This window comes from Petromyzon marinus, chromosome 55 (genome assembly GCF_048934315.1).
Source record: "Petromyzon marinus isolate PM22_M1 ecotype Great Lakes invasive population chromosome 55, UKy_Petmar_22M1.pri1.0, whole genome shotgun sequence".
Lineage (NCBI taxonomy): Eukaryota > Metazoa > Chordata > Hyperoartia > Petromyzontiformes > Petromyzontidae > Petromyzon > Petromyzon marinus.
In genome coordinates, this window is record NC_133721.1 from 10,613,129 (window position 1) to 10,638,145 (window position 25,017).

Sequence of the window (25,017 nt, forward strand, 5' to 3'; positions counted from 1 at the left end):
GCCGGGCGTGGTGCTGGCCACCCACCCCTTCATGCGCCTTGCCGGCCTTCATAGGTGCGGCTCGCTAACAGCACTTGCCCCAACAGTCTGGTAAAGGCTACACGGGGGATCTTCGTCTTGCGCTAACCACTGCACCACCGCTCACCTGAATTTGTATTGACCAGGCTGGTTACATGTTACATAATAACGCTGTTTAGTTTAATGCAGCGTCGTGAAAATTGCATCTCACAACACCGCGGAAGCTGGAACGCTGCAATACGCTGAACCGGCGTTACCCACAATTGCCCGATCTCTGCAGTCCTCTCCATATTAAGATGTGTTCAGCCAATGTTTATACACCGGAGGACGTGGAGAACACCCACTCGTGCGTGCGTGCGAGGGGGAAACGCTCTATCCCGCGCAGAAGCGACGGGCGACCTTGGCCCGCACTCTCCTGGCTGCACGGCGGTTACGGCGTCTGCTCCCTCGCCGCTGATCCACCAACCCTCGCCGCACCGCCACAAGCCCCATGGGCCACACGGACCCTCTGCCAGTGAATTCTCTCGGCAGCGTTGGTTCTGCTCCCTCCCTCCCTTCCTCGCTCCCTCGCCCCCTCCCCCATCCCTTCCTCCCCCAACTCCTCTTTCCGTCCTCCTTCCCTCCCTCCCTCGCTCCCTCCCCCGCTAGCTCCCTCCCTCTCTCCCTCCTTCCCTCCCTCCCTCGCTCCCTCCCCGCTAGCTCCCTCCCTCCCTTCCTCCCTCCCTCTCCCTCCCTAGCTCCCTCCCTCCCTCTCTCCCTCCTTCCCTCCTTCCTTCCCTCCCTCCCTCCCCCTCCCTCCCTCAATGCATCCCATCCCATGGTCGTCGCCCCCCCCCATCTCTCTCCGTCTCCCTGTGCCCGTTAACTCCCCTCCCCCCTTCCCCGCCGGCAGCTCGTAGCCGGCGCTGGCTGGCGCTGGCGGTGCGTGCCAGCCGAGCGAGCGGCGTGCCGTGCCGCCACGCTCGCCTCGCCAGCGTCGACGCCGGCTCCGGCGCCCCGCTCAGCTTCCCCGCCCACGTCAGGGCCGCCACCGAGAGCCACGACGACGGTGAGTAGCTCACACGTCGGAGGTCACGCCGGGGTCGAGCCGGGGTCACGTCGGGTCACTTTGGGGGCATCACACCCCCGGTCACGCTCGGTCACGTGGGGGTCACGCGGGGTCACGCCCGGTCACGCCCGGTCACGTCGGGTCACATGGGGGCATGACACCCCCGGTCACGCTCGGTCACGTGGGGTCACGTGGGGTCACGCCGGGGTCAAGCCGGGGTCACGCCAGATCACGCACAGCGAGGCAGCCAGCCAGGCAAAGCAAAAAGCCAGGCGGGCGATCCTCCTACGTGGAATGGAGAGAGCGAGAGTGCAGTGACCCCTCCGTGACCCCTCTGTGACCCTTCCTTGACCTCTCTCGATCACAGACGCAGTGCAGCAGCCGGTGTTCCCCTCCACTCCGTCGCAGAGCTCCCTCGACGGCCTCCTCGCCTCCAGGTAGCAGCAAAACCACGTCACACACGCAGCGTCACACACGCACGCAGCGTCACACACGCAGCGTCACACACGCAGCGTCACACACGCACGCAGCGTCACACACACACGCAGCGTCACGCACGCAGCGTCACGCACGCAGCGTCACACACGCGTCACACACGCAGCGTCACACACGCAGCGTCACACACGCACGCAGCGTCACACACGCAGCGTCACACACGCAGCGTCACACACGCACGCAGCGTCACACACACACGCAGCGTCACGCACGCAGCGTCACGCACGCAGCGTCACACACGCGTCACACACGCAGCGTCACACACGCAGCGTCACACACGCACGCAGCGTCACGCACGCACGCAGCGTCACACACGCGTCACACACGCAGCGTCACACACGCAGCGTCACACACGCACGCAGCGTCACGCACGCACGCAGCGTCACACACGCAGCGTCACACACGCACGCAGCGTCACACACGCAGCGTCACGCACGCAGCGTCACACACACACAGCGTCACACACGCACGCAGCGTCACACACGCAGCGTCACACACGCAGCGTCACACACGCAGCGTCACACACGCGTGCAGCGTCACACACGCAGCGTCACACACGCAGCGTCACACACGCAGCGTCACACACGCGTGCAGCGTCACACACGCAGCGTCACACACGCACGCAGCGTCACGCACGCACACATACAGCGTCACACGCACACAGCGTCACACAAAAAGACAAAGATCCCCCGTATAGCCTTAACAGACTGTAGGGGCAAGTGCTGCTAGCGAGCACCTATGAAGGCTGGCACGGGACACGAGGGGGTGGGTGGCCAGCACCACGCCCGACCGCCTTTGTCTCCCCAGTGGCGATGTTTACATGCCGCACCAGGTACTCATTTGAGGCTGAGTCGACCTAGGGGAGGCCCGGGACCTGTTCAGATAACCGTCACCGGTGTTGGCCGTGAGCGGGACACACGCACGCACGCATGCACGCGAGCGTTACCTTGCGTGTGTGTGTGTGCGGTGCGCTGCGTCGTCGCAGGCTGGCGCGCCGGTGCAGCCAGGCGCTTCAGAAGGCGTCGTGCCCCAACCTGTGGAAGGGCGCCGGCAAGGCGCCGGTGCCGCGGGCCGAGGACGACCTCGGCACCCCGGCCTACGCCGCCCTGGTGAGTGCCCCACCGCCGCCACCGCCGCCGTTCCCGTCGTGCACTCGCGTGTGGGTGGGTGGGTGAGTTACAGGACTTGGCGAATTCATGGGTGAGTGGGGGTGAGTGGGTGACGGAGTGAATGGGTGACTGAATGAGTGGCTGAGTGAGTGGCGGAATGAGCGAATGGATGAGTGCATGAGGAAATGAGTGAGCGGGTGACTGAATGGGTGAGTGGGTGAGTGGGTGGCGTGAATGAGTGAGCGGGTGACTGAATGGGTGAGTGGGTGAGTGGATGAGGAAATGAGTGAGTGGGTGGCTGAATGGGTGGGTGGGTGAGTGGGTGGCGTGAATGAGTGAGTGGGTGGCTGCACGTATGTGGAAATTCTTTCGCACCGTACATAGCCAACCGTGCTGATGGGAGCTGCGGGTGAGTGAGTGAGGCAGACACAGGCGCCCGGGCGCGGCGATTGACCACCCGCGCTGTCGTGTGCCACAGTGCCGCGCTTCATCGGCACTTGCCCCCACGCTCTGTTGAGGCTATACGGGGGGAGGGGGATCTTTGTCTTTGTGAATGCGCGTGCGTCTCACAGCTGGACCTGCAGGAGGCCGAGGGCTCCTTCTCGCTGTCGCCGGAGTTCGCCGAGGCCACTGGCGTCGGCCTGGAGCAGCTCGCCCGCTCCTCGCCCTTCGCGTCGCTCCGGCAGCTCGCCCGTCTCTCCCACCCGGTGCCCGCACGCAGACACACACAGCTACACAGCTACAACCACACAGCTACAGCTACACAGCTACAGCTACACAGCTACAGCCACACAGCTACACAGCTACAGCTACACAGCTACACAGCCACACAGCTACAGCCACACAGCTGCAGCTACACAGCTACAGCCACACAGCTACAGCTACTCAGCTACAGCCACACAGCTACAGCCACACAGCTACAACCACACAGCTACAGCCACACAGCTGCAGCTACACAGCTACAGCCACACAGCTACAGCTACACAGCTACAGCTACACAGCTACTGCCACACAGCTACAGCTACACAGCTACAGCTACACAGCTACAACCACACAGCTACACAGCTACAGCTACACAGCTACAACCACACAGCTACACAGCTACAACCACACAGCTACAACCACACAGCTACAGCCACACAGCTACAGCTACACAGCTACAACCACACAGCTACACAGCTACAGCCACACAGCTACACAGCTACAACCACACAGCTACAACCACACAGCTACAGCCACACAGCTACAGCTACACAGCTACAGCTACACAGCTACAACCACACAGCTACACAGCTACAGCCACACAGCTACAACCACACAGCTACAGCCACACAGCTACAGCTACACAGCTACAACCACACAGCTACAACCATACAGCTACAACCACACAGCTACACAGCTACAACCACACAGCTACAGCCACGCAGCTACAGCTACACAGCTACAACCACACAGCTACAGCCACACAGCTACAGCCACACAGCTACAGCTACACAGCTACAGCCACACAGCTACAGCTACACAGCTACATCCACACAGCTACAGCTACACAGCTACAGATACACAGCTACAACCACACAGCTACAACCACACAGCTACATCCACACAGCTACAGCTACACAGCTACAACCACACAGCTACAGCTACACAGCTACAGCCACACAGCTACAGCCACACAGCTACAACCACACAGCTACATCCACACAGCTACAGCTACACAGCTACAACCACACAGCTACAGCTACACAGCTACAGCTACACAGTACAGCTACACAGCTACAACCACACAGCTACAGCTACACAGCTACAGCTACACAGCTACAACCACACAGCTACATCCACATGGTTACAAGGGATCAAGGCTGCATTAATCACACGGTGCTTGTGGTGAACATGCAAACAAACGTGGCTTCGAAACTGATTGGCCTACACCAGAGACAACCTTCTTTAGAGCCCAGTCTCAGCAGTGTCAGACCAGAGAACTCCAAAAGGCGACCAGTGCAAGGACAATGCCACACGTATCAGAGCATTCATAGCTCGGGGTGAGCAGCTACAAAATGGGATACCTTTTTCCCAGTATCAAAGTATAAAAAAAAGTTTAAACCGTAGGAGTTAGTGGTCCTGGACACCTCCGGTGTGAGTTGCGGTCAGACAACGCCCGTAGCCGACACGGCGTGGCGAGCCCTTCATCCAGCAGTTGTGCATTGCTGTGATCGTGTTGATAGCGGCAATTATGAGAAGCCCCAACAATTCCAGCATGAAGGTTAACGAGGTTTTCGCTGGTTGAGCGCGTGACAGCCTAAATGACATTTTCATGTTTGTGTTAAATATATATGTAAAAAGATATTCAAATACACAGTAAATAAACATCAAACAGTTGCCGCTTTCGCGTTCTGAGGTATCTGAATCTCGGCTCGACGTTCACTTTACTCAGCGAGGCGCAGTAGGAGCGGTCACGCCGTTGTCTTTAAAGACGTCGCTGCTCACCGCCGAGAACCGCGGCCACACGACCGCCGCCGCTCTGCGATAGCCGGCGCCAAAACAGCGCCGCGCGCCCTCCCCGCACGGCCTCTTGGGAGCCTCGCTTCCGATAAAGTTACTTCATGCAGATGTTTCTTACAGCTTGCGTCCCGACGACGTACGGGCGCGCTGTACGTCATCGGCACGGCAGCTGAAAAAGAAAAACCGATGGACGTAGGCTGACCCCTGCACGCGCACGTCCAGGGGTCGAGGCAGCAAAAGATCGCGACCACAAATTGGCTTCACGCCTTTCGGCACGCGAGCGACGCACGGCTTGAATTGCCCGCCCCCATTGGGGCGTGTGGATGGGGGGGGGGCCCCCTCTCTTTTCACCAGAACCCGTCCGTGCCGGCGCTGTCCGGATTCAAGCCGGCGAGCGAGCCCGCCGGCGCCCGCCACCGCCAGCTGATGGAGCAGGTCGCCAGCGCGTTCTCGCGGGCCGCGTCCGACGCCAGGGAGTCGCGCGGCTCGGCTTCGCCGCCCGCCGCCGACGACGACGACGACGACGACGCCGATCCGGTCGGCGATCCGCGAGGCCCGGGGTCGCGGCGGCCGCGCGACCGGTGCCGACGGGAGAGCGCCGCCCCTCCCGGGGCCGAGCCCAAGGCCGCGGTGAAAGCGTCGCGGCAAGCCGAGGTCCGGGTTGCCGAGGGTGCCGTCTACGGGACGGCGGTGACGGCGGCGGTGACGGCGGCGGGCGGCTCTGGCGACGAGACGTCGGCGAGCGAAGCCGGAGGCGCGTCCGGGAGGAAGAGGGGCGGCGCTGACTGGGGGGTGTCGCGGGGCGCCCGAGGCCCGGCTGGCGAGGATCGCGGTGAAACGTTCAGCGATGTCGAGCGCTGCGCTGGCGACGACGACGACGGCGGCGAATACGACGTTGGTAACATCTACGCCGACGATGATAACGACGATGACTACGATGACGACGACGACGACGACGGTAACCACGACGACGACGACAGTAGCGACGCCGACGATGACAAAAAAGGGACCGCCTCTCCGCCGTGGCCCAGCGACGAGGGCGGCGTGGCCGGCGACGGGGACGACGCCGGCCGCGCGTGGGCCACGGCGGTGGCGCTGGCCTGGCTGGAGGGCCACTGCGCCGGCCACCTCCACGAGTGGGAGCTGGCGGCGGGCAAAGCGCAGCGCTGGCTGGAGGAGCGCGGCGGCGGTGGTGGGGTCGCGGGGGTCGCGGGGGTCGCGGGGGTCGCGGGGGTCGCGGGGGTCGCGGGGGTCGCGGGGGTCACGGGAGCGGCGCTGCGGGCGTCCGCGCGCCAGCTGCTGCTCGCGCTGCGCCACTGGGACCGCAAGCTCGACTTCACGCTGCTGTGCTACAACCAGGGCAGCTCCTGAGGAGGCGCTGTCACGCAAGGGGGCGGGGAAGGGGGCGGGGAAGGGGGCGGGCCCTCCCCCCGCCCTCCCCACCCCCGCCCCACCCAACCAACCCATCACCACCCCACCCACCACCCCACCTACCACCCACCACCCCCGCAACCACCCACCCACCACCCCCCCAAACACCCACCCACCGCAACCACCCACCCACCACCACCGCACCCGCCCACCACCCCCCCAAACAGCCACCCACCCACCCACCACCCCACCCACCCACCCACCACCCCACCCACCCACCACGGAGAGGTGTCGCACACGCGACGGCGTGTGGTACACCGATGAATTATTCGGACTATCGGATCGACTCGCGAGGAGGTCGCCCAACCTGTCCAGGCTTGCGTCGGGAGAGAGTTCGGGGGAGTTGGAAAAACTCATTTCTGTCGCGTCCTACTGATTTTTGTCTTCAGTTTGTCCTTTGCCCCCCCCCCGCCCCCCCCCCGTACCTCCGATGAGCACGGCTGGCGTACGTACGGCACAGTGAAGATGCTCCACATACGCACGCACGCACGCACGATTCCCGTCTGCGTTCAGGTGGCGGGAATCCCATTTGTTCCGAGATCCGATGGAATCGTTTTTAACCTCATTCCAGTAAGATTGCGGCGTGCTTCACAGACGTGGGGATGACCGAGACAATTTGTCTGGGTGTGGGCTGCGGAAGAGGGAGCAACCCGAACTTATGACATCCGAGATAAATGGCTTAAGTTCGGTTGAATAGAGTTATGACATTGGGCGTTTGTGAAGTTTAAGTGAAATCTTACGATCTTGATTTGAAGCTTTCGTGACTGCAGGAATTACTCTTTGGTTCTTTCGGTAAAGTCACGTAGAAAGAAAATAAATTGAATAATAGAGTACGCGACGTTTTGATTGCAACACAAGCAATCGTCATCAGGTAGAACTAAATTTGAGAGACCAAACACAGACACGGAGACACACAGACAGACACAAGCAGAGAGAGACAACACAGAGACACACAGAGAGAGACACAACATAGACACACATACATCGCATACACACAGCCATCTCTGTGTCTATGGTGTGTGTCTCTCTCTCTGCTTGTGTCTATGTTGTCTGTTGTATCTTTCTCTGTGCGTCTCTGTGTTGTCTCTCTCTGCCTGTCTGTCTGTGTGTCTATGTTGTATCTCTCTCTGTCTCTGTTGTCTCTCTCTGCTTGTCTGTCTGCGTGTCTGTTGTCTCTCTCTGTGCCTCTGTGTTGTCTCTCTTTGCTTGTGTCTGTGTGTCTCCGTGTCTGTGTTTTGTCTCTCTCTCAAATTTCGTTCTACCTGATGACGGTTGGTCGTGTTGCAATCGAAACGTCGTGTACTCTATTATTTAATTTATTTTCTTTCTACGTGAAATCTTACGGTCAGGTCAAGACCATTGGCGAAGTCGATTGTAACAACGTAATTACTGAAATTAATAACGTGAATAATAATTAATTATTGAATGCAATCGACTTTAATCGCAAACCCCAGCTGAAGTTCTTGGAACGACGACACGCTGCCATAGTTTGAAAAGCCTCTTACAAAAAGATGCAACTTTTTTTTGTTATTTTAAACTGTGATTTATTTTACCAGGCAAGGCTCACTGAGCTATATTGATCTTTTTTTTTCAGGAGAAACCTGGCCACAAACGATATCGTAACAAAGTGGGCTTATCGCGTGGAAATTTCTCGAAGGCCAAATAATTCTAAACGCGTGATGTCGAATCCACGCGACCACCACGGGGAGACCCCCAAACTCCAAATATACAACAGGCGTCGGGGTCGAGGTTTGAACCCACGACCTGTATACCAGGCAAGGTAGTTAACATCTCACCACCGCGGCATCCCAGCGATTGAGCAGTACGATCTCACCACGACTCCTAGATTTACTTCAAATTGCGAGCCGTTTAATCCGATGGCATTCAGAGGTCAGAGCTTAGCGATTGTGACCTCCCCAGCAACCCGGTCAAAGGACATGGGCATTTAAACCGAGTGCTATTCGGGTCTCAAATGTGTCGTGAATAGGTGTAATAATGCCCACCTCCTCAATCCCCCCCCCACTGACCGGGATTCCAGCTTCTGCGTCAACGCGAAATCGCGCGCTCAATAGCTCGTTTTAAAAATGTTAAAAACTACTTCGCCCGTCTGTCTGTTCGATTGTGGACAACATTGGTTCGTAATCTCGACATGGGGCCCTTGAAAGTATTGGCGCAATCTTTTGATTTAAAGCTTTCGTGGCTGCAGGGATTCATATTCTTGGTTCTTTCGGTAAAGTCACGTAGAAGGGAAACAATAAAATAATAAAAATATAAAACAATAAAATTCTCACGACGTTTCGACTGCAACACAAGCAATCATCATGAGGTGCGAAAACCACGGCAAGAATTTTTTAAAATATTTTTATTATTTTATTGTTTCCCTTCTACGTGACTTTACTGCAAGAACCAAAAATATATTGGCGCAATACTTTAACGTGTTGACAATAATCTTTCTTGAGAATGGAGAGGAATCCGATGTCCAGTAAGAAACCGTGCCCACCAGTATAGACTGTTTGACGCGTCAAGTGTTTTGAGTTAAGGCGTTAAATGATAATTGCACAAATAATGGATCACCGTCGTGTATGTGGAATAAAAAGCAAATTAACTAATGAGAAATGTCTCCGAGATATATTTTTGTTAATTCAATTATTGTACAGGAGAATCCTTGCTGGCATACTGCTTCAATCCAGACGACTCCGTTGGCTGACAAGACAACAGTGTCACTTGGTATTGTACCATTCACACGTTTGTGTAAATTACATTCGTCCGTTTGAATGTATTGTTTTATGTTTTATTACGCAGAACCTAATGCAGCACTGCCAGAGGAGGAAGAAAAGCGAGGGTTGGTGGATAGCCGTGCAAATGTTGACATTCCCTTCCCGTGGGCAAGGGAGGTGGTACAGGGACTCTACTTACGAACGAGTTAGGTTCCAGGTCTGTTCGTAAGTCGATTTGTTCGTAAATCCAACTTTACTCCCCGTCGATTACAAACATGTTGTACGGCGTGTACACTAAACACGGGGAATGGCTTTAAAAGTTGTATAATATCCTGTAGATGTAGATGCCACTGGCTCTTCACGTTCTGCAGGTGTAGATGTCACTGGTTCTTCACGTTCGGCAGATGTAGTTGCCTGTTCGGACCGACCCTCGGTCCGAACAGGCAACTGGTCACAAGGACCAGGTTTGTTAGTATCTCTGGAAGTTCGTAGGTTGAATGTTTGGAAGTAGAGGAGTCCATCTACAGAAAAAAAAATGTGGACTGCACCTGTTCCATATGTAAAACGTTGAGGACCGCAGAGCTTGGGGCAACAGCTGGGGCTGGATCATCGTTTAGTTTCCTCTCGCGCTTCCGAGTCGTTGAGATCGCCGTCGTCGTCATATTTCCACGGCACGTAACAAGTTTTTGCACACGATAGCCATGGCGTAGTCATAATTGGCATGCGATGGAGAGGAAGTCAGAGGAGGGGAAGGGAGGAAGGGGGATCCCCCCCCCCACCACCCCCAAAAGCATCGCGCGCTTTCGGGCGCGTTTCTGCGGCCGTCTGGAATGCTCTTCCTTCCGATATTAGGCAGCCACTTGACAGCTATGCCTTTTAAATAATCTCGAATGAAAACTCATTTCTTTAAAAACTTTCTTTTTGTATTTAGTTTGTCTCCCCCGTCCCCCCACCCACGCGCGCGCACCCCTGATTAGCGCGGTTGGCTACGAACCGGTGGCGCGAAAGTTCAACATACACAAAAGACGCGGTCGTTTCACCGTAGGTTTTGATGGAATCATCCACCCACCCCCCCACCGCTGTACCCTTCCCCAAGAGGCCATCGCAAAACACCACTCGTGCCGTGCGTCCTTATTGACCGTAACGTCTTTATTATTCGGCAGGCAAACCGCTGGGCACCCCACGGGTTTGGAGGGTGAACCCCATCCACTAATACTAAACATACAAAGCATGTACCAAAAAACTGAACGCAACAACTGTTCGGATTCCAATGTACAGGTTTTTTTTTTTCCTCCTCAACGTTATCATTTTACGTCTCGCGCCATATAATTACAGGACGTTGCGGATTTCTTGAATCGATTGCGAGTGGAGAGAGCCGCGGAGGGGAGAGAGAGGGGGGGGGGAAGAGAGAATGCATTGCGTGCACCGTTCCGTACACAACTCTCAGAGGCGCTTGAAGATCGGGAAGAAATGGGCCAGTTAAACCGCCAAAAAAATAAACCAATACATTTTTCCAGTAAACCCAGACGGAGAAGGGTGGGCAGCAGTCAAAGGACGAGGAAGAGGGGGGAGGGGAAGAGAGCCCAAAAATAATAAAACAGAAGAAAAAATATATATTCTCTTTATGAAAACTAAAAAAGAAATGCAGCGTTGCTAAATATATTCAAGATATTTAAATTATATTAAATTAAAACTTATTTTTTTTTTCCCCAGGGCGGGATGACTAAGGAACATAGCGTGTGTGTTTGTGTAGATGAAGCCGCTGGGGTAAGCGAAGCTCAAGACTTCGTTTAGTGGAAGCGTTGCCAGACCAGAAGTCTTGCACGTCTGCACCCTCTACCAGGGAATTGGATCGTGCAAAAGATATATATTTTTTTATAAACACGAGTTTAAAGTTGTACACAGGATCTCACTGACAAGCTGTTTAAAGAACTACGTAGGTCGGGGGGGGAAAGCCTCGCCGTATCTCAAAGACTCAACTTTGACGGGGGCGCCGCTAAGCTGGGCACAAGGGTGCGAGATATATGATCTTGCCATTTACCCCTTCCCGGTCGAGTCGATTCAACCATTGTTCGTTTCAGATGATTCTCCCTCTACCTCTTTAGAACGGGGGGGGGGGGGGGGGATTTAACACCCACCGCTCACTCAGCGGTGCCAACAGATGGCTGAAGCCTCCAATGCTTCCTCATATGCGCGGCGGCCAGGAAGAGTGGGGGTTGTGGTGGGGTTGGGGCACGGAGAACGGCGATTTAAGTGATCGTAACTCATAAGTGCGTCACGTATTCGTTTTCAATGCTCGTTTGAGACTTAAGCGCCTGACTTTAAGCGCCTTAAGGAGGCGTTTGGGACACTTTTCCACCGCCGCCGCACACTGCGGACACCGGGGGGTTGCTTTTGTTTGTAACCACCACCACCACCACCACGGAGAATTTTTAAAAAGACGCCGAAACGTCGTGGTTCCAACGTAGCGGCGGCGCGTTCTCTCGCCGGCACGGCGGGCGCGGCGCGACTCGAAGATCTGGCAACGCTGCAACCAAGGGGAAGGGTGGGTGGGTGGGTGGCGGTCATACGTGTTGTAAAGTTTGTCGGGGTGACGCGGACAGCCGAACGACACACACCGTGCGTACACACACAAGCACTGCACATCACTTGCCGAATGGTCACACGTGCAAACAAACGTTTTAAGTCGTGCCACTTAATACCGTGGGGGGGTGGAGGGGGGTGGGGGGTGATGGACACGTTCCATAAAAAAAAAAACAATGGGCATGAAGCGCCGAATTTTTTTCAAACTGTTCATTTCCTATTTGGTTTGTGTTGCGCCTGTTTTTATTTTTTTATTTTCCCTCCTCCTTCCGTGCGTTCCTCCCAAAACCCCCCCCCGTCGAAAGCGCCAACGCTCCCGACGGAATGAATTCAAACACGGCGGGGAGCTCGGCGACGCGGCGGTCAAAACGGGCGCTCGGCAACGGCGAGCGTGACATCACGCGCGCGTACGATAAGAGGCGCCCCCTCCTCCTGTCCCGCGTGGCTCACACGGTGGGGGGGGGGGAGCGGGGGGGGAGCGGGGTTACAACTTCCCCCGACGAGACGAAATGAGCGAGAGACGCCGCAAAATGAGAAAACAACAAAATTGAAAATCAGACCGAAGGGCAAAGACAAACCGAAAAACAGACGTTAGCGTTTCAGCTCAGCTTCATGGGGGGAGCCCCAAGATTCTGATAGGCCAACTTCCGCCAAGTTTTTGTTTTAATACTCAACAGCGTAAAATACAGGCCTTAAAATGCGGATCGCAGGGTCAGGGGGCTGAGTAGTTGAGGGGGAGGGGGAGGGTGTTGCGATGAGAAAAGGTGACCTTCGCGACAAGATCCTCAACCCTTGGGAGCGACGGGCTTCACAAAAGCCCGGGGCGAGCAAAAAGAAAAAAAATAAAACGTGAAAAGCGTTTGAACGCGTGTATTTTATTATTACCATCCTTTTTTTTATACATATATAATCTTCGTCTTTCAATTACACCACTTATTTAACGGTTGTTTTTGTGTTTTCCTCCTGACCCCTCTCGTGTTAAGTTACCCGAGGGTTTTTTTTATTATTTTCCTTTCTTTTTATTTTATTTTATTTTTATTTTAATCCCCAGAAACGGGAGCGCACGCAGTCCGGGACACGCGCCACACCGCGAACACGAGCGTGGCGGGCCAGCGTAATGTGTGCGTGCATGCACGTATACAATTAGTGTAAGATGGGCGAGGCGGGCAGGTGCACGCGTCCGCGCGTCCGCACGCGCGTGCGTGTGTGTGTGTGTGTCCCCGGCCCCCACCCACCGCCCAACGCCCATCGCCCCCCCCCCCTCCAACCCCACAGCGGCGCGGGTGACGGTGCGACGGCCTTAACGGGCGCTCGCTAACGGCGCTCCGACCCCACGCGTTTAGTCCGGCTGCTGGCGCGTGTGGGGGCGTGCGGCGGCCGGGGGCGAGCGAGTGGGCGGGCGAGCGAGCGACTCAAAGTGTGGCCGCCCTCCCCCCTTTCTCCTCCTGTTCCGCAACCGCCACCACCACCACCACCTCCTCCTCCTCATGCCACGTAGGTGTACACCTTGCGGTCCTCCGGTGTCCGCGCCAGGTACTCGCGCTCGATCAGACCCTCGATGCGCTTCTTGATGACGATGGGGCTCGGCAGGAAGCGAGCCTTGAGCTGCTGCGTGACCTGACGGGGTCGGAGGAAGAAGGTGGGGGGTGGGGGGGGGGGATAGTGAGCGAGGTGTACGGGAGGCGGTGAGATTAACGAGAGGAAGGCGTGCACAGAAAAGTAGAAATTCTAAAACTAAACTGTAAGCTATTTTTATTTTAGCAGGGAATGTCCCCTGAGCTGCACAGCTTTTTTTCAGAAGCGACCTGGTCACAAACGATAGAGCTCACCCAAGTGCCTTATCACACATGGGAATTTACAGCAGCAGCCAAATATTGATTGTAAATTAGGGAAGAACCGCAGGACCCGGAGAATAAAAAAAAATCACACGACCCCGGGGAGAACATGCACAGTCCAAATATACAGCAGGCGTCAGGGTCGGGATCGAACCAACGACCTCCTGTATACCAGGCGAGGTAGTTAACGTCTCGAGTGATGCAAAGAATTAGGAAGGAGGGTTTCAGGAGTAAGAAAGCGACACGGATGGAAGGAGAGGAGACATTTTAGAATGAACGAGCGGGCGAAATAGCAAGCGGGTGAGAGTGGACGGACGTAGAGTTGAGCAAGATGGCACTGGCAGCAAATGTGGCGATGCGAATCTCCAAGCTCTCGCACACAAGAGCGGCAGTGGTGGCCCGATGCAAACCGCGATAGGGAGGAGCACTCTCCACTAGAGGACCACCACCAATTGTTCACTTCGCGCAAAAAAGTGGAAGCACGCCACTCGTCAACTCCTGCGCAAACACGAACGGCGGCAACGACGGGGGCCTTACCTGGCAAAATAAAGAGTTTCGTTTGGTTTTAGTTTAGGACGCTTGGATAACGGGGGGGGGGGGGGGGCGGTCGGGGGCAGCAGTTCAACTCGCGACTTTCCACTCACGAGCCGGGCGCTCTGACATGGCAGCCGCCCGGCACCGTCGCGTAGCCTCGGAGACCTCAGAGATTTCCCCCACCCCGCTCCCCCCAACCCTCGCCACCCCAACAACCACCCGGGCGCCTGTCCCCCCCAGGGGCAATGGGATTAGCGCGGCGCGGTAAGGGCGGCCCCCACCTCGGCCACGAGGACGTTGTGCTGCATCTTCTTGCGCGACTTCATGATGCGCACGATGGCCGCCTCGATCTCGTGTTTGCGATCGTCGTCCACCTTCTGCCGCGTCTCCTTGCGCTCAGGATCCGTCTCGCCCTGCTTGGCTGCCACTGCCAAAGAGACAAAGATCCCCCCCCCCCCCCGCCGCCGCCGCCACCCCCCGCACAACTTTTAACACTGCTGTTGGGGCGAGCGCTGTTAGCGAAGGCCGGAATGGCACGCGGACGAGAGGGTGGGTGGCCAGCACCACGCCCTGCCGCCTTTGTCTCCCCAGCGGTGATGCTGTATACACACCGCACCAGGTACTATTCACTGGACGCCGAGTCGACGTAGGGGAGGTCCAAGACCATTGGAGACAATCGTCACTGTAGGTATGTATGCATGCTGAACTTCTTTCGCACCGAACATAGCCTACCGTTGTTAATTGGAGGTGCGCGGGAGGGACAATAATCCACGCGACCACAGGGAGAGAGCGAGAAACACGCAAACTCCAAATAAACAGCAGGCGTCAGGGTCGGGAACGAACCCACGACTTCCCGCATACCAGGCGAGGTAGTTAACATCTCCTAGCCACCGGCGCACGAGGAGGGTGGGGTGGCCAGCACCACGCTCCTTGATCCACCTCAAACCACCACCCGACTCTTGCTCACTCGTCAAAATCACCCACAAGTAATGCACACTCTCATCCATCCACTCGCTCGACCCACCTACTCGCCCATCCACACCACTCACCACACACTCGACCAACTACCCAAAAACCCCATCCAATCCTCTCGCCCATCCAGTAACTCACCACCCGCTAGCACACTCAACCATCCACCCACACACACACATCCTATGGATTATACAGCCACCCGCATACTGACTCAGCAATAAGCATGATTGCCTACGTACGGCACGAAAGAAGTTCAACAAACAAACATAGACTAACCAGATCCACCCTCTCACCCACCCACCCACCTACCCAGCACTTTCCACCCCCTCTAACCCCTACCCAGCGTACCCCCTCACTCACCGTGTCTTTCCACTCACTCACATTTCCACCCACCCTTCAAAATCACTCACTCACCCAACTACCCACCCACAACTCACCCAATCCTCTCATTTACACGGCCACCCACATACTCACTCAGCAACTAACCAACATCCATCCTACCTACTCAACTCACCCACCCACCCACCCGGCCCTCTACCCACCCAGCATTCCCCTCACCTCACGGTGTCCTTTCCGCCCACCCACATTTTCCACCCACCCTTCAAAAATCACTCGCTCACTCACCCGCCGACCCAAACCCAACCGCCAACAACTACCTACCCCACCGAGCCCAACCACGCCGCCTTGTGCCGGGCACCTGTCTGTATCTTGACGCGGTGCAGCTTGGAGGTGAACTGGTCATTGACGGTGAAGACGTGGCTCGGCTCCATCTCCTTGGTCTTGGGCTCCTTGGTGAGGACACGCTGCGTGGGCTTCCCGCACGCCAGCGACTGCAACGCTCGCACAAGCTCCTTCTCGGGGATGTCCGTCTCCTGCTGGATCTCCTGCGGAGGGGGGTGAGGGGGTGGGGGGGGGAAGGGCAGCAGCATTGGGTCAGCCAACCCACGAGTCTGCAATACCCCTTTTTTCCATTGGCACATGGGAGCCAGGCCAGCGCTAGACGCCCACGGTACGGGTGTTGGTTTTCCACTGGAGCGACCGGAGCCACGCCGGCGCTAGTCGCCCACGGTACGGGTGTTGGTTTTCCACTGGAGCGACCGGAGCCACGCCGGCGCTAGTCGCCCACGGTACGGGTGTTGGTTTTCCACTGGAGCGACCGGAGCCACGCCAGCGCTACACGCCCACGGTACGGGTGTTGGTTTTCCACTGGCGCGACCGGAGCCACGCCAGCACTAGTCGCCCACGGTACGAGTGTTGGTTTTCCACTGGCGCGACCGGAGCCATGCCAGCGCTAGACGCCCACGGTACGGGTGTTGGTTTTCCACTGGCGCGACCGGAGCCACGCCGGCGCTAGTCGCTCACGGTACGCTTGGCCTCACGCGGCGTCCCGATGCTCGGTGCCAGTCCCGCCGCGATCCGCCTACCCCCCCCCCCCCCCCACCTGGCACCCGTCAGAGGAGGATGTCGCGTCGCTCCAGCCGCCGCCGCCACCGCCGCTCACCTCGAAGGTGTAGCTGTCCCTGTTGTTGAAGAGGATGAGGATGGTCATCTGAAACGTGGAGACCTGCAGGATGTGCTTGCGCGTGTTGCTCCCCGTGAGTTGCGCGCCACCCATGCTCGAGTCCCCTTCCTCCTGCCCACAAATGTAGGGGGCACCGCGGACACAGCAACGTTGGCAACTTAGCGTTGGTGGATGCATTGGTTGGGGGTGGGCGCTTTCTGCCACCGCCATTTGCGGGCAATCGCTCGCTCGAAACGCACTCATCCGTTTATTGTCCCTCCGCGATGCTGGCGAAGGGGAAAGAATGATGATTAAGTGGGCACAGGTGTGGGTGGACGGTATGTGTGTGTGTGAGATTGACTAGGTGCTGGCATGAGACTGGAGATGGGGGGGGGGGGGCGAGGTGTGATAACGCCCTGGGGACCGCAAGACTCTAAAATACAACAAAAACAATTACCAGGTAAGGTTCACTGAGCTATACAGCTCTTTTTCAGAAGCGATCTGGCCACAAATAATAGCGTAACGGAAGTGGATTAATCACGTGGGAATTTATGGCAGCAGTCAAATACTCTAAACGTGTGATTTTGTGTCTAAATATGGAGGGGGAAAAAAATTGGAGGACCCGGAGAAAACTCCACGTGACCACGGGGAGAGAGACATGCAAACTCCAAATATAAAACGACAGGCGTCGGGAGTTGAGCATTTAATCCTCCCCAGCTATCGCCAAGCATTACTGTGGGCATCTTCAGAAGTTGAGGAAGCAAAGGAAAACCTGCGTTGCCAGACATGCGAGAAATCTTGCCCGTTAACGGACGAGTCAGCAGAACTAAAGTCTGCGAGTGAATAGTTTAAAAGTCTCTTATCACTGGCGATAAGATACACGCGAGTCCAAGCGTGGTCAAAGCCGGAGGGGGAAGGAATGTTTAAGCAATGCAGCCAAACCCGAAAGACCACAATTGGACCACGAATGGCCGTCAACACCTCTACCGTGCCAAAAGAAGAAAAAAAACACGAGAGAAGAAGTCGCACCGTGGACGGCAGGACTCTGGAATGGTATTTGCCGAGTGGCAATTAGGAGTAACGTGAGGAGCCTGGAGAATAATCAATTCAGATTGTCTGGAGATAAACCAACTCAGGGGTCGGCAAGCCTGCAGGCTCTGGAGCTGCACGTGGCTCTTTATGGACTGCAGTGACACTCTTGAATAATATTGAGGGATTTTTTTTGTTTTTGTTGACCGAATTCGAAAAATTGTCTCTTCTTGTTATTTTGGTTGACGACCCCCTTGCACCAGGCCAACTTAGCCTGCGAATTCAGACAGGGGCAGTGTTCTGGCCATAAAGTCTTCAGAGGGGCGAATTTGCACGGACGCAAGTGTCAATTCTCTCAGTGGCTATGACATGTTAACTCCTTCGCCTGGTATGCAGGAGGTTGTGGGGTCGATCCCGACTCTGATGCCGGCTATATATTTGGAGTTTGCATGTTCTTCTAGCTGTGGTCGCACGGATTTTTTTCCGACTCCTCCAGTTTTTCCCTCCGCATTTAGAATCAACGTCACGCGTTTAGAACATTTGGCGACAGCTATAAATTAGACCATCACACAGCGGTACACGAATCGGCTGCTCGTGACACGGTTGTGTCTGGCTCGACCGCCCGAATCCGAAATTGTCGTCGTTGCTCTTGCATCGACATCAGCAGCCATACGAAAGATTGTGGGTGTTCACATTCCCGTCTAAGTAAGGGTGCCGGGGGAATGGGAGGGGGTATGCAGGAGGTCGTGGCTTCGATCCCGACCGTCGTGACGCCTGTATATGTGTTATTATTATCCTCCGTGGTCAAGTGGATTTGTCTCCGGGTCGTCCTGCTTAGTAAAGGGGAGTAAGGGGGGGGGGGGGGGGGGAGCAGAGGGGGGGGGGTGGTGTCTCCCGCGAGGAGCAACACGTGGAGCGGATTCCAACAATCGGATTCCAATAATCTCGGGCGTCATTTCTTTCCTTTGGGTTACTATTCCATTGCTCGTCTTGCACATTGGCAATCATCCAAGCTGCCCGCGACGTGTCACCGCCCAAACGCAATTTTTCTTATCAACCATCAATGTGACGTCTCACTTATTCGGGCACGTTTGTGTGCTGCTGCTCACCGTCCTTAAACTAAGCACTCCATTCGACTACACCCAGCTGTTGCTTGCCTATGCATGCCATCATTTTATAATCCCAATCTGCCTCCGATAATTGGCCTTCTCCAAAGCTGCTCCTCTGATTCCGTCAATCACTTGATTTTTCTCAAGGGCCCCTTGTCGCGCGAGACTTTTGTTCCAGTGCATTTTGGTTACCGCAAAGTACTTTCCCAGAATCCACGCGATATTTAAAGGCTTTTCTTTTTTCCCCACAATCAAATCTCGTGCCAATTAGTCGCCGTCACGTCGCAAGATGCGTGTTTCGCGCGCAAGGGCGGGAACCACTGATGAAGTGGGGGGGGGGTCCAGTGAATGATTCCATGGTGGCTAGGAGATGTTAACTCCCTCGCCTGGTATGCAGGGGGTCGTCAGAGGGTTCGATCCCGGCCCTGACACCTGCTGTATATTTGGAGTTTGCATGTTCTCCCCGTGGCCGCACAAATCTTTTTTTCACCGGGTCCTCCAGCATTTTCCCCTCCTCCACATTTAGAAACGTACATTTAGGTTATTGAGATGATTTGGCTGCTATGAATTTCCTCATGATAACCCGCTTCGTTGAGCTATCATTTGTGGCCAGGTTGCTTCTGGAAAAGAAGCTAATAGAGCTCAGTGACCTTTTCTGGGTAAAATAAAATTGTTCAGATTTATTAATCATGTTAGCGATTTGCCAACTTATATTGTGTTTTATATTGTTTGTTGTTGTAACGTTCTGACCCCGTGCCCCAACTGGACATCTGTGAGAAAGGAAAAAAAAGAGCTCGCTAGTGCATCGGATTCCTCCAGTAACAAATGAATATTCTGATTCCCCCGTACCCGTCTGATGGGGCCGTAGAAGGTGGCGTTGAGGTCGGCCGAGCCCATGTGGTGCTGAAGCGTGAGCTGACGCCCACTGTGCTTGGCAAGGTAAAACCTACAAGGCACAATAAATAACACGCGCGCGCACGCACAACGCAAGATAAGACAAAGACGCTCCCATTCAAGCCTTAGCCTTTGAGACTGTTAAGGCAAGTGCTGTTAGCGAGCACCTATGAAGGCCGGCAAGGCGCATGACGGGGTGGTGTGGCCAGCACCATGCCCGGCCGCCTTTGTGTTCCCAGAGTGCTGATGTTTACACACCGCGCCAGGGCACTCATTTGAGGCCGGGCTGACCTAGGGGAGGAACAGGACAGGTTAGCATCCAACGTGCCACCGATCTGCAGCGTGGCCGGGGAATTGAACCAAGGTGTGGATGGGGTAGTAGCGCAGTGGCATGAATCACGGTCACTGCAACCGATAGAAAAGACAGGCGCATGTACACGCAGTGACACACGTACACAGAGTGACACACACACACGGAGTAATATACGCGCACGCACATATACACACGTATACCAAGCAGCCAATGTCTACTTGTAGCTTATGAAATACGTAAGCGCTGACGCCAATAATTTTTAATATCGACACCGAACAATTTATCGAACCCATCCTCAATTCATTGCAAGAAGCGCCTCACTAATCCGTGCCTTCTCTGTCCCATCCAGCACTGCCTCATTTTGCACCGTCACATTTTTACCAAACGAATTCGTTCCAAGACGACTGGGCAAAGTACAAATTGGGGTAAAACTGCCATGAAACGACAAAGGTCGACCCTCAAACACACGCACAGATCACAACGCACGCATGACCACGGGTACAATTTTTAAGCGACGCGATCGTCACACGCCGACTTTCAAAAGTCAAGCCAAAGCCGTGCCCTGTACTAAAAACGAGCGCGCACCGCCCACCCCCCTTTCTTGACGACTTTCGGCCAATGGAAGTAAACTCCACATTCCTATGCCGAAGAGCAGCGGACATCCACCGTCGGGATTCCTGGGGAACTGGGACTGCTGGGGCGGGCGGGCGGGCGGGGCGGGCGGGGCGGGCGAGGAGCGGAGCAATACCTGCGGAAGACTTCGAAGGCGTGGCGCGGCGCGGGGGGGATGTTGCACTTTGGCGTGGCTGCCTGCGTGGGCCAGTAACCCGTGGTGAGCACTCGCACCGTCAGGTCCACGCCGTGCAGCGACGTCTGAGGATGGTGGTGGTGGTGGGTGGGGGGGGTGGCGGCGACAGGCGTGCGCGCGGTGAGCGTCGGCGTGCACGAGAGCGTGCATGCGTAACGGTTAGCGCGTTGCGCTGCAGACCTGATGACACGAATTCGATTCCCGCTCGCGGCCCAACATCAGTGACGATTGTCTAAACCGGTCCTGGGCCTCCTCTAGGTCGACTCAGCCTCAAATGCGGTACTTGGTGCGATGTTGTAAACATCGTCACTCGGGAGACGAAGACGGCCCGGCGTGGTGTTTTGGCCGCGGCATTCATTGGTGCTCGCTAAAAGCACTTGCCCAAACAGTCTGTTAACGCTATACGGGGTTTATTTGGCTTTCTATTGGCACGGATACATATTTTAGCACGGGTAAAACATGTGTTTGTTTCATCGGCATGGGTACACTGAATGTCAAAACTGGTGCAGAGTTCGCTTTAACCGAATATCAATGCTGTTGAAATTATTCACGCCCATGAAGGGCATGAGGACTACGGGTTGTGGAGGAAACCGTTAATTTTGTTTTAAGTGGAGAGAAGAATACGAGACATATATCGTCTGCTTACCTATCTTATCATTTAAAGTGCTTATCAGACGAGTCCACTAGCCTAATGTAAAAAAAAACATCAGTGATCGCTCTCAGTCTCGTGAAAACAAAACTAACTATTTTAATTTCACCAGGTAAGGCCCACTCAGCTACATAATGCTTTTTCAGGAGTGACCTGGCCACAAATAATACGTCAACGAAGTGGCTTATCACGTAGAAATGTATAGCAGCCAAATACTCTAAATGCATGCTAATTCTAAATGTGGAGGGGAAAACCGGAGGACCTGGACAAAAATCCAAGCAACCATGGAGAGGGAGACATGCAAACTCCAAATATACAGCAGGCATCAGGGTCAGGATCGAACCCACGACCTCCTGTATACCAGGCGAGGTAGTTAACATCTCGCCGCCGAGAGATGAAACGTTCGATCCCATTGTCAAAAGACAACGGAGGGAGGGAAGCTCTCACTTCACCTGCACTCCCCTCGCCGCGCGTTTCTACCCAGAGGCCGTTTCTACCCAACGGTTGTCACCGAATGTAGTCCACGTCACCGACGAGCAAGGAGTCACGGACTCCTGCTCCTGCGCTGCAGGCCGTACCCCCGTGGTGTGCAAGTGAGTCCGGAATTCCTCCATGGTGGTGTTGGAGATGCTCATGTCCTTGAACATGCCCTCCAGCTTGGAAGTGAACTGGCAGCCGCACTCCGTCTGCGAAATTGACGTGGGGGGTTTGGTTGGAGCGACAGGGCGAGGGGGAGAAGAATCAGAATATTTATAACTGGAGGAATCCACACATGTCCAGTCGGAAGGCACCGTGACCGATCTGATTTCAAAACTAGGCCGGAGCCCAGAGAACCTCATCCCAAGTTTCCTCGACCGCGGTTTGCTTTGCGTGCTACAACAGAGTAACGTCTGCCACAGAGCAAAGTTTGTCACACGGCATCTAAACAAGCAAAGAATTGTCAGAGCCAGAGCGTTCACTAAGTTAATTGTAATTAGGATATAGGAATAGGTTTTACCCTTTTAACTGGCACAAAAACTGACAGCTTTATTCAAGGCAAGGTCTCTTTAATTGTAATTCTTGTTTTTTTGTGCAGTCATCGGCGACAGCGCCGAGACCATCAACTCACTACACGTGAGAACCCGGTTAATTACACAGACGGGATTGTCTGGATTCCAATCCCAGGATCATAGCAGTGCCAGCTCAGAGCGCGTGGCATCTGGGCCACCCAACAGCTGGCTAAAAAATGTGTTTTGTCGGGACTCCGTCTTCTTCTTCTGTACGGCTGAAGCAGACGCAGAGCAGCAACTACAATTTCACATCTAGGTGGTCAAGCCTGACAATCACTGTATGATGTCTCTTTCCTATTGAGGACTCACTCCACCCTGGCTAGCCATCGAACAAAGACGGTCACCGCATCGGGCTCTTTCAGATGCACTTCAATGGCCGTCTGGAGCGCTCGTCGTTCGGGTATTAGGAAGCCACTGGGGGAGCTATGCGCTTTTCAATCAAAAACTAATGTCTTTAAAATTGCTTGTTGCGTTTAGTTTGTCGTCCTTCGCCCGCACCTCCGATTGGCACAGTTGCCTATGTACGGTGTGAAAAAAGTTCAACATACAGCACAGAGGGGGGGGGGGGGTTGCCTTTCTAATTAATGTTTAGGATTTTTATAAAGAGTTTTTTTTTTATCTATCGACACATGACCTATTCATTTGTGTATTATCCCTTGTGTGTGGGTTTTCACTGGATACTTCATCTATGCTGAACGTCTTTCGCGCCGAACGGAGCCAACCCTGCTGACCTGTCGCCATACAAAACTCTCGTTAACTTGGAATAGGACAAACGCCCAATGCGTAGCCAAACGCCCAATGCGTTTATCCTTTCCTCCACACCTCCCATTAACACGGTTGGCCATGTACGGTGCCAAAGAAGTTAAACATACACGCACGCATACATAGAGACGCCTGCAAGGGGTGCAGGGGACGTGGCCACGGTGAGTGGGTGTCGGAAGGTCGCGTTCACCTTGAGCTTGGAGATCATGTTTTTCTCCGAGTCGTCCGACACGCTCTTGTTGGTGAGCAGCCGGCGCGCCAGGTGCTGCTTGTAGTAGCGCTCAAACACGTCCTTCTCTTGCAGGAAGCGGAAGAGGATCATCGCCTTGTCCAGAATCGCCTCCACCTCCTGCTCTGACAGCTGTGAACGCGAGCGCACGCGAGCAAACACACGCAAGACAAAGCTCCCCCCCCCCGACTTTAGCGAGCGCCTATTAACTAAACTAAAAACAAAACTGCTTTTTATTTTACTAGGTAAGGCCCATTGAGCTATGGCCACTCCAATGCCATCTGCCTCCGCAAACTGCCCTCCACAATCTCGCACACGTTTCCCACCCATCACAAAACCTCCTCTCTTCCTGGGTCACACACATTACAATCTCTGTTTCAAAGAACTAAAAACTATTTTTATTTTACCAGGTAAGGCCCATTGAGCTATGGCCACTCCAATGCCATCTGCCTCCGCAAACTGCCCTCCACAATCTCGCACACATGTCCCACCCATCACAAAACCTCCTCTCTTCCTGGGTCACACACATTACAATCTCTGTTTCAAAGAACTAAAAACTATTTTTATTTTACCAGGTAAGCCCCACTGAGCAATGTAGCTCTTTTTTTAGAAGCGACCTGGGAACAAGGAAGCGGCTTATCACGTGGAAATTGATGGCAGCCAAACACTCTAAAACGCATGTCGATTCTAAATGTGCAGGGAAAAACCGAAGGAAAGGGGAAAAAAATCGACGGGACCACGGGGAAAATCATGCAAACTCCAAATATACGGGCGTCAGGGTCGGGACTGAACCCACGATCTCTTGTATTGCAGGGTGAGATGGCTAACATCTCGCCACCGTGGCAAAGCGAACGAGGAGGGTGATTTCGATTTAAAGCTTTCGTGACTGCAAGGATTCATCTTCTTTGGTTCTTTCAGTAAAGTCACGTAGAATGAGAATAAAATAATAAATTGCTAAAATAAAATAACACAATAAAATTCTCACGACGTTTCGGCCACAACACAAGCGGCCTTCATCAGGTGAAGGGAAGAGACTGTCTCCAGACACCCTTCACCTGAAGACGACCGTTTGTGTTATGGTCGAAACGTCGTGAAAATTTTTATTGTTATATATATTATTATTTTGTTGTTTCCCTTCAACGTGACTTTACCGAAAGAACTAAGAATATTATTTTAATTTCTCAATTTATTATTTTATTCTCATTCTACGTTACTTTACCGAAAGAACCAAAGAAGAGGAGGGTGATGCGGCCAATACCCGATGCTGATGGTGTGCGCACCGCATCAGGTGCTCATTTAGGCCTGAGGGGAGGGCCCGTGACGGGTTCTGATACCAAGTCACCGATGTAAGCTGTGGCTAGGAGCGCGTGTACCACTGTGTCACTGCTACCTATCACACCATCATAACGAGAGCGCGAATACGTGAATGT

At 54.7% G+C, this 25,017-nt stretch overlaps 1 protein-coding gene and 1 long non-coding RNA gene across 4 annotated transcripts in view; one reads left to right on the forward strand and one right to left on the reverse strand.

Moving 5' to 3' along the window:
- Positions 1 to 898: 898 nt before the first annotated feature.
- LOC142905573 (uncharacterized) lies at positions 899 to 2,663 on the forward strand. The gene is made up of 3 exons (XR_012929633.1): positions 899 to 1,066; positions 1,434 to 1,503; positions 2,547 to 2,663. It is a non-coding gene; the product is annotated as an uncharacterized LOC142905573 (long non-coding RNA).
- A 7,788-nt stretch (positions 2,664 to 10,451) lies between these two features.
- CUL3 (cullin 3) overlaps positions 10,452 to 25,017 on the reverse strand; it is a 50,142-nt gene continuing 35,576 nt past the window's right edge. For 2 of the 3 annotated variants that reach the window (XM_032974929.2, XM_032974927.2), the window contains exons 9-16: positions 23,549 to 23,719; positions 22,126 to 22,233; positions 20,839 to 20,963; positions 19,733 to 19,829; positions 16,746 to 16,877; positions 15,942 to 16,128; positions 14,554 to 14,699; positions 10,452 to 13,520 (exon numbers count right to left, since the gene is read on the reverse strand). In XM_032974929.2, the coding sequence (XP_032830820.1) occupies positions 13,389 to 13,520; positions 14,554 to 14,699; positions 15,942 to 16,128; positions 16,746 to 16,877; positions 19,733 to 19,829; positions 20,839 to 20,963; positions 22,126 to 22,233; positions 23,549 to 23,719 (1,098 nt within the window). In that variant the 3' untranslated portion in view covers positions 10,452 to 13,388. The remainder of the gene's footprint in view (positions 13,521 to 14,553; positions 14,700 to 15,941; positions 16,129 to 16,745; positions 16,878 to 19,732; positions 19,830 to 20,838; positions 20,964 to 22,125; positions 22,234 to 23,548; positions 23,720 to 25,017) is intronic. The other variant, XM_032974928.2, reaches the window with a different exon arrangement.